Source organism: Elgaria multicarinata, chromosome 15 (genome assembly GCF_023053635.1).
Source record: "Elgaria multicarinata webbii isolate HBS135686 ecotype San Diego chromosome 15, rElgMul1.1.pri, whole genome shotgun sequence".
NCBI classification, from domain to species: domain Eukaryota; kingdom Metazoa; phylum Chordata; class Lepidosauria; order Squamata; family Anguidae; genus Elgaria; species Elgaria multicarinata.
Window position 1 is genome coordinate 30,214,084 of NC_086185.1, and position 15,522 is coordinate 30,229,605.

General features: G+C 38.4%; 1 protein-coding gene across 2 annotated transcripts in view; it reads right to left on the reverse strand.

The window, feature by feature from the left end:
• Positions 1 to 15,522, reverse strand: part of ATRX (ATRX chromatin remodeler) — a 97,373-nt gene that overhangs the window by 44,124 nt on the left and 37,727 nt on the right. The window contains exons 10-12 of one of the 2 annotated variants that reach the window (XM_063141858.1): positions 10,815 to 10,890; positions 3,891 to 4,021; positions 3,048 to 3,236 (exon numbers count right to left, since the gene is read on the reverse strand). In XM_063141858.1, the coding sequence (XP_062997928.1) occupies positions 3,048 to 3,236; positions 3,891 to 4,021; positions 10,815 to 10,890 (396 nt within the window). Of the gene's footprint in view, positions 1 to 3,047; positions 3,240 to 3,890; positions 4,022 to 10,814; positions 10,891 to 15,522 lie in introns of both variants that reach the window. The other variant, XM_063141856.1, reaches the window with a different exon arrangement.

The window sequence follows — 15,522 nt, forward strand, 5'->3', positions numbered from 1 at the left end:
ATGCACTTCTTTAAATACAGAGAAAATGGATGCAATGGACTCATGATTGAACTCAAGCAAAACTGATCCGTCCATTCCTACGTCCAAGTAGAGATGCAAAGGATTGTGCTGTCTGTCTGATAGCTTGCATGGATAGCTTCCAACATTTCTGATACTCTCTCTCTTCACAGCAAACTCCCATTACATACTACAATCTGCTTGCAACTCCACTGAGTTTCAAAATCACTTTACCATGCAGATGGTCAAGAAAGATAAGTCAAAAGCCTCTATGGGGATGCACAAGCTAGTTGCACTTTTCTGGTCAATACAGGTAGTTTAAAAGAAAACTATAATAAAAAGTAGCAAATGAGAGGGTACTTAGGAGATACTGAAAAATTAAACGTTCTAAATTAGGATAAACTTTTTTAAGTGAAAAAATATTAAAGGTACAATGCTTTTATCCTTATTTCTCATTCTGAATCATCTTGTGTCATCAACATGGCTTTGATTATGAAGCAGCAGCAGTAGAATGATCTCAGATTCAGCAGAATTCTACTGTCTCTCCTCTGGTAATGTTCTACATGGCTAGAATCCAAAGAACACAGCAGTTAATTCCACAACGGTGGCCAAAATTGTGGACACTTTTTGAAATTTTCATGTTTTGCAACTTTGCATGCTTATAGAAAATGTTCTGTTTCACGAAATTCAAATGTTTATATATCAGTTGAAAGACCTGATTCACATAATACAACAATCCTGCTTCTTTTCCTGGGTGTCCAATCAACTCTTTTCCTTGGTGCCTTTTCTCTATTTATGATATACATACATACACTTTTAATTTGAGAAATACTTCAAATATTCACACAATCTCCAATTGCGCTTCAGTTACAGAACAAACAGCAAAGCTGACTTTCCCCAACTGGAAACATGATGTATCGCAGCTACTGCCATGTGATTGGTCCCCAGAACAAGGACTGTGACTGGCCAGTAGGATTTGCAATTCCAATCTGCTTCTTCACTCAATTACACCTTTGTTTGTTTTTAAGGCTAAAGTAAGCATAACCTTTTTTTTACTGCAGATATTTGCATACTGTTTTTTGTATTGAGTTCAGCATTAAATTCTCTTTCAATTGATATATAAACATTTGAATTTCATGAAACAGAATAGTTTCTATAAGCATGCAAAGTTGCAAAATGTGAAAAATTTCAAAAAGTGTCCACAATTTTGGCCACCACTGTATATTGCCAAGGAGACTTTGTGCTTGTGTACATTCAAGAGCAACTATTCACACTGCACACCTCTTCTGAAACTAAATGAGAGCATGCATGGAGGACTAGCATTCAAAGGGGAAAAGTTTTTTTTGTTTTTTGTTTTAAATCTCCCTTGGGTCCACCTGGCCTGTTTCTCTGAACCCATATATGTGGCAAATCAGGCAAATCTTTCATATTTGCATCATCTTACCCCTGCTGCCCAACTAGCAAATGCTATAGTCGAATGCCTCCAAGAGAATCCTGGAATTAAAAATGAGATCCCAATGGCTAATGCAACCCTGTTCAGCCTTCTGACCCTGTAGTAGTAAAAGTGTCTCATCTCTGAGGTTTGCCAGACGAGAGACAGTAGTACCAGGCTACTAAAGATAGATCATTAGCACGGAAAGGAATCCAGATAAGGAGGTGCCAATCTTAAATTTAGGGACTTTCACTTAGCAGGGTTAAAGTGGGTACTATAAAACAAGTAGCTACATAATGACGCCAAAGGGGCCATCAGATAAATTACTAAAAATCTCATGCGAGATTGTAAATACAAGGAAATATGTATAACAAGCTCATAAGACTGGAGAATATCAAAGACATGTTTTTGTATCAAAAACATACCCAAGAAAGCTAAAAGGGTTGCATATTGTTGTTAAGTGCATTAATCTCGATAAGATGCTTCAAAATTCAATAATCTTATTTGGACAATGATTTAGATCAGCCTTCCTCAACCTGGGGCGCTCCAGATGTGTTGGACTACAACTCCCAGAATGCCCCAGCCAGCATTCTGGGAGATGCAGTCCAACACATCTGGAGCGCCCCAGGTTGAGGAAGGCTGATTTAGATAGAACTGCTAACTTTAGAATTCTTAGATAAGAAACATAAATTGTAGTAAAAATAGTTTGGATATATTTTGTAGCAAATATATAACAGAGAGAGAGAAGAGTCTCAGAACACGCAACAGCAGGCACTATCCTTTACAGTCAGCTTATCATAGAATTGAGGAATTGGAAGGGAACATGAAGATCACCTCATCCCGTCTTCTCCTAACATGTTGCCTGTAGAATCAATCTGGTAAGCTTGATATTGATTACCACTGAGAACTGGCAAAACTAGTCTCTGCTTAAAAGTCTTGTTTAGAGTGATATTAGATATTTCATGTGTTTGAATTTATGCATTCAGAAGCACTTGTATTTAGTACTGTTATGTTAATACTTTGTAGCAAAAGACAAAAAGACAAATCTTATCTGAGAGAGTATTTCTTAAGAAAGAATTCTGTATCACCCATATCAAAAGTGAAGTATTGAGCTTGCTCTAGGTCATCTCTGGTTTTAGGAGAAAACTGACTATATACACAGTAGGCAGGTAATCAGTGGCTGCCAACATATTGACAATATAATTTGAAAGAATCTCTGAACCAAGGCATATGCCACATATAGATGACTAATCTGTCCTGGGGTAAATTCTCCCATTGCTGTGGAGGTTGCATAAATTCCTGGAGAAGGCTATCAATGGCTACTACTCCTGATGGTTATGCGCTACCTCTCGTATCAGAGGCAGCAAACTTATTTACACCAGTTGCTGGAGAACATTGGTGGGAAGGTGCTGTTGCACCTGTGTCCTGCTTGTGGGTTCCTACCAACAGCTGGTTGGCCACTGTGTGAACGGAGTACTGGACTACATGGCTTTTCTTACGTTCTAGCTTGATTCTCTGCATCATCCTACCAAGTGGCAAAGAGGATTTTACCACACAACAACTGTTCGTATGGGCTTTCTTACGCATGCTCATACACACACACACACACACTTTGTACCTTTCCTTCTATTTCTGCGTTTAACTTCTTTTGACTCTTTAGATTTCCCCTTTTTCTCTTCCTCAGACTCTCCATCACTCATTGACAACTTGTGTCTTAGCAACCGGTGTTTATGTCTAGGTTTCTTAGCTTCTTCAGCATCTGAATCAGAGTCAGACTCGGAGTCAGAGTCATCTTCTTGTTCATTCTCTTCTGTCACAGAAAAACAACAACATAAAGACTCTCATTTGCACGTTATTTTTCCAGCTGATACCAGTAGCATGAGAATAACACTATTTGCATTATGACAGACTTGAGAATAGCAGTTTACCCACTAAACAAAATAAAATGCACTTGTTTTTGCTATGTTAATGTTATTGTGGAAGTAAGCAAATAACAATTAAGGGAATGTCACAGGATTTTAGGCAATGAGAACCTGTGTAGTATAGTGATTAGTGTTGGAAGGGGGTCGGGAGATCTGGGTTCTAGTCCCCAAATGGCCATGGAAACCCACTGGGTGACTTTGGGCCAGTCACAGACTCTCAGCCCAACCTCCCACACAGGGTTGTTGTTGTGAGGTAAAATGGAAAAGAGGAGAATTATGTACACCGCCTTGGGTTCCTTGGAGGAAAAAAGGCAGGATATAAATGCAATAAGTAAATAAACTCAAGGCTTCAGTACAAGTTTAGGTGGCAGTGATGGGCAGGTGGCTATCTTAGTAATCTATACACTACCAATTCCCCATTTGGGTTCAATATTGAGCAAGTTTACACATTTTGTAGCAAAAGATGTACTGTTGACTTGTCTCTTATTAAATACTTTAATTTCAATAAATCAAGTACTGTGCCTCTATCTGATGCTCACCATTGTCGCCTATATTTTCAATTTGCCTTCCTTTCTTCTTTTTCCCATCATCAGACTCTTCGTCAGAAGAAGCATCCTCCTCTGAGGAAAGATTGGCTTTGATTTCTTCTAAAAGCATTTTCTTGGCAATTCTTTGAAGTAAAACAAAAAAGGTGTATTCCATTGGGTCACCAATAAAAATCAGTAAATGACAAATGTAACTGCACAACGGTATTAATTAGATAATGCAAGACCAAAAGTTTAAGAATTAAGCAATAGTAATAGATGGAAACAAACCATGCCGGCAAAGGAAGAATAATTTGGTATATCAACCTGCTGAAGGTGGGAGGATGAAGTGATTATTATGGACAATGGCAATAAACATTTGCAAAGTTTATAATATATCTGTTGCTGATGTAGCTCTACTGTATGGTTAAACTTTTATTTGTCTCCCATCGGTTTGTCTCCCTTAACTGTGTAGCAATATTTAGCTGAACATTAGAATCCCACATCAATCCTGATAGCCTCCAAAATAAAGTGAAAAATGCATCTTTAAAGGAAAGAGGAAGCATGGGCACGCCTAGCGGTCCAGACCTCCATGCCATATCACAAGCTGCTATTAAAAGGCCTCTCTGTTACAAAAGTGTTTAGGGCTGCTGTTTGAATCCCTTGGCTGACAAAAGGTCTAAAGAATTCTGGCTTATTGTGAACAAGCTGGTTCGTGCTGCTTGACTAGTGCTGCTTAGCTCCTCCTAAAAACCCACAGGCCTTACAATGGGTTTATCGTGACATGTGAGCTCGTAACTCTGGCTTGTTTGGACTCAGAGAAGCCAGAGACATAAGCCAAGAACAAGCCATGGTTCATGACTTTGGATACCTGAGAGACAAGCTAGAGTTCCCAGTTTGCACATCATGATAAACAAATCCCAGATGGCCACTGGATCCCTTTGTGAGGTGCCTTTAAAAATACCCTGCCCTGTTAACTAATTAGAATTAGGTGAGCTATCCATCTAAGAATATTATGAAAGATACACACCCTGTCCCTTTCTATTCTGGCCCTCAGTTTGCCAACCTGTCCTGCCTTAAACAGTACTTGTTTGCTGCCGACTTCTTAATAATGGCAACAGAAACCATTAGGACCCCAACATGGACCATTGTCAGTGCAATCTTTTCAAATGAATGACACTTATCCCCTTGTACCAAGACAAGCCAGGCAGGTCAAAATGACCAGCAGCAGTACAAAGAGGATAAAAACCTTCTCCCTCCCCCTCATAGTGGGATGCCTCTGGTGGGTGTGGGGATGACCACTTGCAAGTCCCATTCAACTTCAGAAAAACCCACTTCGGACTTCCCATTATATGTCTTAGTGGCACGATTCTCAACACCAGTCCATCCCATTTTGCGGCAAGCTAAAATGCACCAGAATTAATATATTTGTTGTGCTTTTATCTGGTCTCCCTTCCTAATTACAGATTGCCAGTACTCTGAAGGAAGTCTGTCTTTGTTATGGCATAACATCTATAGTTACCATGCTTGAATGAACCATTATGTAAGAAATTAGTACAAACTGTTAGGGTGTGTTCATGGTTTTCAAAGAATCCCAGCTGACTGGATATTCCCTATATTTATATAATTGACGACCAAAGATAAGGAATGGGGCAAAACCTAACAGGGTCTCCCAATGCCCTATTGAAGCATGTTATTGACAGATTTGCTATGTTTTGATCATATCTTAATAATCGTATGTGTTCACTTGATTTCAAACATGCAGCCAGTTGAAGCGGTATTGGTTTCAGCAAAGTAGGCGCTCACATTGCAGGCTGCTTTTGGAAACTTCAATTTCATGAGCCCCTGTTAGTCTGGTGCAGGAACGTTACTGGACCAAAACAGATCCAAATACTGAGTTGGGCATAAGCCACTAGATTGCATCCCGTGAGGAAAAGCAAACTAAAAGCATAGAAAATGCCAACTTAATAGCAAATCTTTATAGCAAGTCCATCACACTGGGGGAGAAATACTGCATAAAAGAAAATGTAATTCAAAACATTGGACAATGTTAATCAAAAGTCTTTGTATGTTTGTGAAACATATAAATGTAACTAGTCAGCAAAGAACAGCAGTAAGACATACTTGGAGTAATTGTGCTAGTAAGAAGCCAAATAGGGAATTATTTCAAGGGTGTTTTAGGTGGAAGGTTACTCGCATACATCTTGTCACAGGTTGTGATTCAAAGTTCCCCAAGAACAACAAAAGGGTATGTATTTTTCCTGGCAACCTATTTTTGTTGTCCTAAACAAGCAAACACCATAGAAGGTTTGATCCCCTGTTGGGCCACCATGCATAGCTAATACATTATGCGCAGCTTGGTGGGTTACAAGTTGTGCAGACATGTGTTAAGGAGTGCAAAAAAGGTTTCTCATGAACTGGACCATAGTGACCATGAAACGGAATGGAAATGATTACATTGTAGTAGTCTCCCTTTGTATATCTCTTGTCTCTCAAATTTTAAACCTGATCATTGAAAAAAAAAGTTTTGTTTTATATGGAAGTCCCTTTGAAAATTACTTTTCTTTTATCTGTAGTCCTGGTCCAAAGTTACTGGAAGCCTACTATTGGCTTTGATTTGGATCCTACGGAGAGCTAAAAAGGCAATAGATTCATTTTAACATTAACTAAATGTTACATGATGTTTTCATTTTCTGACTAAGTCATTGTCTAAATTAAGTATTAGCACAAGCTTTTTCCACCTCCTGCTTTATTGAGTAAAGCAATGAAAACATTTTTTTCAAATAACGTTCGAGTTTGAAAACACAGGATGTAATAATTTTGTATTTTCAGAAAGAGTTAATCCACCTAATGTATAAGTGAAATTAAAATGTTTGTTTCTAAAACAAAACCCATCTTGCCTCTTGTAAGGACATCAAATTCAGGAAATGCTAGACACTCAGACTAGGAAAACGAACTGCAGCCCAGTGAATGAGGCTCAGAGCCTGAAATCTTACTTCTATCCAAAGAACACACAAGAATGTAATGTTGGTAAGCAGTGTATCACTACTTTTCCATTATCCAGCCTTTTCATAGTATGGTGCAAAGGATGTGTGGAAGACGGCTACACTGACAATATGGCCCTAACTTGGTTAGGGCTGCCTTAAAACTTTTGATACCCCTCTCCCAAAAATAACTACGGATTGTATCTAGAAGAAGTTAGTCAAAATCAACTTAAGCCTCATTGATTGTAACAGAACTAAACCTTCTCTTAATCCAGCGATATAATTTCAATTTCAAATCAGTGTTTAGTTAAGAATAGTTAAGAAATTTCACAAAGAACTCACCTGTAAAATATGTGAGTAAACCATTTCTGTTTTTTCATATGGAACAGCCTTTCCCAACCGGATGTCCTCCAGATGTTTTAACAAGTAGCCATTTGGAGGGCACCAGGTTGGAGAAGACCGATATAGAATTTATCAGGTGACCAATATGACACTTACTTGCAGTTTTCATTATTAGAACCTAGGACTATCTGCATTTTTCCCATGAGTATTGCCAATCATGATATCCACATGTATTTATTACATTTTAAAAACTGAAAAGAGGCCAACATTTGCCCCCTTTCAAACATTTTGCAGTCTCTTGCATTGTAAGTTCAATTGCAAGACTAAGACCACACATGTGCTTGTTGCCTTTCCATAGGTATAGCTGGCATCAGTTCCCACCATGATTCACTCCTACAACCAGACAAACCAACACAATACTTTTTATATCAAGGGGAAGAGAGCATCAAGCAATTTTGCCAGCGCATGTGCATGAATCATGCAGGGTGTCACAGATGGAAAGACTAGGGAAAGCCCTGAATGCATGCACAAGTCTTCTAGGGTATAACAACTCCAAATAGAATCAAGGAGTATGTTTGCATTTGACATAGTCTGCAATTGCCTGAACGTATCCAATACATAAAGGAAACTGCAATGATGTGCTAAAGACACACTATGTTTTAATTGAGATGCCATGTTTAACAATTTTAGCTTTAAACACAGAGACCACAGAAATGTTAAATTGAGTATTATATGGGCAAATTTTCAATATGAATGAAAACAGCTTAATTGACCCCTATAATATCTTAGTAGAAAAAATGTGTTTTATACTTCTTAAATTAAATGCTTGGACGAGAAACATGTTTTACAAAAATTTATTGCATCCATCAAATACTTCAAAGGCATTGTGCATGAATACACTATGAATCTCTTAACGAACAAAAGTAACTCCAAACATATTAAAACAGCACTATTTAAAAATTCAGACAAACCAATAAGAAACAAATACACACCACAATGAAATACAGCACTGTCTGTTATAGTAAGACCCACTAAAATATTGCAAAAGGTTTTAACATTTTAATAAGAGGCATGTTAAAATGGTTTCTTCAGGACAGTAAGTTGTCGGTACAACTGTCCAAGCTGTATAACATTACTACATATCTCTAGCATCCCTCTTTGGCCTGGCAGAATTGGGTATTTTTTTTTTAAAAAAAGCAGGCAATAGTTAAACTGCAACCCATAAGAGCATTTAGTTTAAAGTTGGGGATTGGTATATGTCATGGTGAAAGTCACTGATCATTCAATAGGACTCACCACAGCAGGGAACCAAACAGCCCCGTGTGCATGCAGAAAGCAGTTCAACTTAGAAATGGGGGAAGAGGGAATACACCAATCTTCATCCCTCTGTACCATAGGAGCTGCTCTTCAAGGGGGGGAAGGGTACAAGGCACCGCATCAGGAAGGAATGCTAGGAAAAGCCTCCATGTCCTGCGGTATTTCTGCACACAACTCTTTGAATCTCTCTAACATACATGGTCATCGAACCAGCTACTTAATTGCATTATCCCAATTCTGACATAAAATTAAGTGTTTCAATACGGTATAATACACGTCAACCAATATTCATCTTGTATATTGGTTAAGACTATTTGCTGATGAAAACCAACTCCATCTAAGAGAGGTAGATTGATACTTTTCCTGGATTGTACAGTATTCAGGGGTTCTTCCCCCCCTTAAAGCAATTCCAGGAATTTACTTTTATTTATTAAGTAAAATTCTTCTTTATGATTAAATTATTTCAGGATTCATTTACTGACTTTTAAGAAATAAAGAACAATACTCCAAGCAAAACATCTAATTTTCTATATGATATTATCTATTAGAAATGCTTTTAAAATCTATTAATTAAATAAGGAACTCAATGTGATTCTTTAAAAGAAACTACATTTTTGAAAAGTTTGCTTATCATTCTATACTGTCAACCCCTAAGCAATTATTAAAGTTTACTATTACGTATTTAAATGCTGTGTGTTAAAAGCAAGTAACAGCTAGATTAGCAGCATTTTTATCTGTACCCAAGTCCATATGGGAGAACAAGTGTTAAAATTCACTTCAGGTACAAAACCAAAAACGTGTTTCACTTTATAATAATGCAGAAAAAAACCCAGTTAAATTCTTAACAAACCATTCTTATTTTCACAAAGCCAATTGCACATTTATCAATGTCAAATATATCTTATATTATATTGAATTTGTAGAAATAGTTCTCACAAAAGAAACTGCCTGGTAACCAACATTAGGCATAGATGGCTTGACAGTATATACTTCATTAATCCTGTAACAGCACAATCCTATACATGCCTCCACAAAAGTAAGTCCCACTATGACCTGGTTAGCCTGTCACACTCAAATTCATGATTCCCCATGCAGAAGTGGGAGAGAGCAGGTGCATCAGCCACTTCCGCTTTTAATCAACAACCTACAAGTGGCTGGGTCGGAGGTTGTTGGGCATGGCATGTGAATGCAGAGCACTGGTTGTTTAGGGGCTAAACAACCCAACAGTTAAATCTATGGTTTGTTGTTGGATTAACCATTGGGTTGTTTAGCCCCTAGACAACCCAGTGTTCTGGAATCACACGTCATGCTGAACAACCTACAACACAGCTAATTGTAGATTGTTGATTGAATGTGGAAGTGAGGAGTGGGAGGCAGCTCACTCCTCCACACAAATGGAAAATCGTGGATTAGTTAAACCACAATTTGCCATTACATGCCAACCAAGTCTACAAGTCAGTATAGGATTGCAACCTAAGTATTCACTGTTTTCTATTTTTTTCCGTTTTACTATTTGGCAATTACATCAGTTACATAACGTATGTATTTGGAGATTTATAAAGGCTTACAGAACTAAAATCCTTAACTACAGTGATATTTTAACATTAAATTTTAATACCAAATATACATTTATGCACATGTTTAGATTTAACATGCGACTGTAGTCCAAACATCGCAAAAACTCACTCAAATGACTGAAGCGGGCACAAATTCAAATCATTACATTAATGCTACCAAGTATTCACTTTTAAATTAAAAAGTGAATAATTCAGGATATTACAAAACGGATTTCTCCAAAAGCATAGCCCACTTATGGCTCTGCTTTCTTATCAGGTTTTCATGAGAATTAATTTACACACCAACTGAAAAGGAATTCAAGAGCCAAAACAGAGAACTTGGAATAACTGAAGAATTGCTAATCTGCATCTCTTATTCCTGTGGGCAGCCATAAGCATCACTTTTTAAGAAAAGAAATGTGACTGAATGTACAATTTACACAAAATCCACATTTTACATGGAAACTTAAAACGGACAGTGCTGCAGTGCATTTATAACACACCCTACGCAAGGTGTGTGAATTAACACTTAAATGTATTTTCTCATTTTCTTTTCATTTCTGGATTTGGGGGTTTGTTTTCTGGCCTCTCGTTCAAACTTGCGGGAAGCCTGTGAGCGAGTCTTTACAAGGCAGGCACTTCTGGTTTTTACAACCTGCTTGCTGTTCCGTTGCTCTTGTTTGCGCCCACGCCTAGGGTGTGTTATAATCTTTTTAAAGTCCTTACGGAGGGAATCATACCTATTCTCAGGATCATCGTCATCATCTTCCTCCTCTTCCACTGGCACAGCCGCCGATTTATTCTCCGCTTCATCTCCTTTAGAAAGAAAGAAGGGCAGACATATTAGAACAAGAGGAAGCTTGTTGTTTCAGGTGCTGAAGTATCATCACCTGAACCATTCTGCATTACAATCAGATCTCTTTATAAACAAATTTCTTATCGGACTGCTATATAAATTGAAGAACCAAACCCATAACAATAAAATTATAAATAAAGCCTAATAATAATGAAGCTTTGCATTATCAGTGCAGCTTCTATACAGTAAGAAGAGGCTGTAAGTTATAACACTAACAAGGTAACTAACTGTGCAATATTGCACTGATACTCTACAGACTTGAGCAGTTATATGCATCCAACAGAGGACTGACATCCTGTGGTGAGAAAGCAGGTGTATGTATCTCCTACTCCAGTAGGCATACAAGGCACTGTATGAGCCAGGTACACATAGTTTTAATTTACAATAACATTTCCTCTCCCTTTAAAGAAGAGGGAAGATCACATAAATATGGCCCTATGTGCAATGTTGGCACAGTGCCTTGTACATCTGGTGGGATGGAGAATGTGGACATATTCCTTTTGTCCTAGATTGACCCTCACCAGGGAAATGTGTGAAACAGCCTCTCTTATTACCAACTAGCAAACATATCTGGCTTTGCATGGGCTGGAATAGCCCATAGTTTTATATAGTGAAACCTTCAAGCAAAGTTATGTAGTGCTCAGAATTGGATGCATTGTATCTGCCCCGAGTGAAGTGACAGCCACTGGCACCCCGAGGTATGGCCCCTGCCATGGTGCACCCCTATAACTTCACCACTCCATTCCCCTGTACCCTTTTGGACTACTATAATTCTGTCTCTCAAGCTATTATCTCCCCTGGCTTCAAACTGCACTGATTGCAAAGCGAGTCTAACTGGCATGACTCAAGGCCCGATTAGGATGGAGGAGGAGGAAAAAAGCAAACTCATGAGCTAGTTCTTACTTACAAAGTTCTTATAACTGTAGCCTCCCAGGTTCAATACTGACTTCTACAACATGTTGTCACTACTACAACATTGATTTATGCAACTAAAAATATAATGCCCTCCTTTTTATTGAGTAACTAAAGAAGAAAAGGTGGGTGGTAAACCATGAAGGAGTCAACTTGACGAAGATGAGAGGACTATCGTTTTTCCATTCTGCAAACATGGACTTCTATTAAAATAACAGTTGTGTCTTTTATAATACTGAAGATTTGTTTGCCAGTTTTAAAAGTTTCTATGGAGTATTTAGAAGGGTTTTCGGAATTTGAGAGGAAGTATTCAGGTGTCCTTAACACCTTTCAGCTTAGGGCAATAGAACTTTACTCATGGGTCCTGCAACAAAATACTGCAGTATACTCTCAGCCCCTTACAGAAGTGCTCCTCTTCATTGAGCCAGCTAGACATGCCTTCCTCTAAAATACTCTACGCTGCAATGGGCTTCAGCAGGCTGATTCACTCTCTCCTTTCTCCCCTCCATTTTCCATTTTTCTTTTCCAACCGACACTCAACATTCTGTAGCCCCTAGTGATCACTGAGCATGTTTGGGCCTCCCTCTTTCTGTTCTTTACATTTTCTTCACCACTGTGCTTTGCATCTTGAAGCACTAGTTGGCTCCCCAAAGAAGGCAGGGTTTGGGTTACAATTTCACCCGTCGGAGATCTCATTTCTCTTGATTGAACAGCTTTCTTAAATGTTACACTGTCAGCGGGAGCATGCATGACCTCATCCTATAACAGTTTTGAGCAGCCTCCAGAGGAGGATGAGCCTGCAAAATCTACCTTGAAATTGTGGCACATAGATGAGTACTCCTTAGATAGGGTGGAGTTTGGCGGAGTGGTACCAGGATCCCACTACTTCAGTGTTCAACATGGAACACGGGAGCCTTGGAACCCTTGAAGTTACTAGGCCAGATCTGCCTAGTAACCTATTTGATGGGGTGATGATGCAACTCAAGCAAAGATGGCCCAATGTTCAACCACTATTAATATTTTCCTTCCTACATATTTATGGCAACTTGGAGAAGCTCTGAACTCTCACTGGCATAGAACATATACATTTAATGTTTTAAAAGCATCCATCTAAATCCTGGTCACGGATCCTCAGGTCTGGAGGTGTTGTATGTCCATATGGAAGTGTTTACACACAAGCTATGCCAGAATCAAAAGGCTGAATCCCAGGTTCAAGGCAAGCCTCAATCCCAATGGCATGAGGAGGAAAAAATGTTCCAGCCTATATAACTATGGAAATGGGGGAATGTACCAGGCATTTCAGGGGAAATTATTAATAAACAGTAAATCTATTCCTATCTTCCACTATTCTAGACAAAGTGTGCAAAGTCACAGATATGAGAAACAAGAAAAGATCTCTTGATTTGTTTCCCTCCATTGCATATACTTGTAAATGAAGAAGAAAAAGACAGAATTTCTGTACCACCCTGCTAATCACAGCAATTATTTGGGTAGTTAACCATGACTGCATTATTTCTGGGCTGGCAGACTAGACTGGAATATCTTGGTTGCTGGACTGGTATCATTGATTTTTTTTCATAAGTTTGTTCATAGCTTTGGCTATGGGGCGGTATATAAATTTAATAAATAAATTAAATTTTAATAAATAAATAAAACGTTTTAGGCTACTTATATTTAGGTTTTGCGTCTCAATGTTGACTTATTTCCCACATACACACACACACACACACGCCATGGATTCCATCCCAAAGTTTATCTCTTCTACCAATACCTCTTTCATGATCTCTACCTCAGATCTGCTTACAGGGATATGAGAGAGGCACCATAGAGCTAAGGCTTGTCGCAATCTCTTGTTTCCTTGTGTCTATGGCTTCCAAACCTTTATGCTCAGCATTTTCTGTTGGGAAATTTCATTGTTGTCGCCTTACTTTAGTTATTCAAGTCTGAGTCCTATTTAAGTAAAGGCAGCCCAAAATACACTTTGAAAGTCTTAGTAGAGGTTTTGAATGTGCTGGACTTCTGAAGACACCAGATAAGCCCCACTTGCCAAAATGGCTGATGTAGATGGGACCAAGAAAGGTAGCTTCTAAAATGCTGATGACCACAAGAGATTTTCCTACCATAGCACAGCAAGGTAAGCACCCTATATTGGGTACCATATATTCTAGAATCAAGTGCTGCTCATTTGCCCTTAAGAACCTCCCATTTTGATTCACACGGGGACCTACATTTCCCTGTTTAAAAGACAATGATATATGCCAGAAACACAGTCTTCACAAACAGGTAAAGTCATTTCCTATTTTTAGAAGCACTCATAACTCTTATGCTACAAAATGAAAAGCACACATAGACACACAGACCAAGCAGGGGCAGTATGATAAACCTAAATACAGGTAGCCTTGCTTTTCCAGAAAAGTAAAAAGTGCAATCATTTTCAGTGCCAATAGCGGACACCACCACGAACCCTGGAACTGCCAGGGAATTGTCAATTATTTTCAATGGCATTTTCTGGAAAATAGTAGGACTCTAGGAATTTTCAGATTCAAGTCAGGCTTCACATAAAAGTGAGCTACTTAGCTTATTTTGTTTAACACTTTCAGTATTGCCCAAGAAAGTATTCCAAATTTAAAATATTGCAAATTGCTATTTAGTGGTATTTAAATACTTCAATATGACTTTTGGTGAAAATAGATTTTTTTAAAATTCCAAATATTGTGGGACATATAGGCCTAAGAGATACAAATCTTCTCCCGTGCTTGCATTAGTTTAAGTGGGGAATCACAACGTTTCAAAGTCTAAGAGAGCCATTCACAGCAGGCAAGGAATCCACCAGTACAACTGACCAGGACACATTCAATTTCCTTCCCTTTCATTTGTGTTATAGCACCGCCCATCTCTCATTCACATATTTTCAGCAACCCACCACAGCCCCTCAACCCTAAGTTTCCTCATATAAGAGATCTTGCTTTGTAAGAAGAGTCAATGACTGTGGCTAGAAAAGCTCTAGATATCAAGATTTTGCCATAGGAGGAGCTACAAAGCCATGTACCTTATTCCTTTCCACATTATCTATCTATAGCCATTTCCCATTGTGAAATAAGCCTAACAGCACTTTCTCTCCTTCTGCCTTTAAGCAGGATGGCATACTAAATCAGACTGAAAACTTTAAAACTTCAGTTACATACTACATTAGTCCCAAAGGATGATTAAAGTAAAGAATTCAGATATGAGTTTTATTCTACACTTAGCATACTGTACTATCCTGAAACTATTTTTCAGCCTTAATGAAATCAATCTCCAAGTATACTACTGGGAATGTTTGAAAAGATCTGAACAGCGGCATACAAAAGTGTGCATATTTCAATCATGGCAAGATTCAAAATGTGCCAAGGGCCTTTTCAAATACCCAAGTCGAAATTTAAATTATCTACAATGACATCACTTAACCACATGTTATGAGTAATATAATTCTATTCAATTTAAGAGATGGGGGAGATCCAAACATGGTATCACATACATGCGCCTCTTAAAACAGCACTGTGTGCCCAACTCCAGCAGACCTCTAAGGTGGCAGTCAGTGTGCTTTCTGCAACTGTAAGGAAAACTCACAGTGCAATCATATACATGCTCACTCAGAAGTATGTCCCTTTAAGTTCAGTGGGCTTACTCTGAGGCATGTA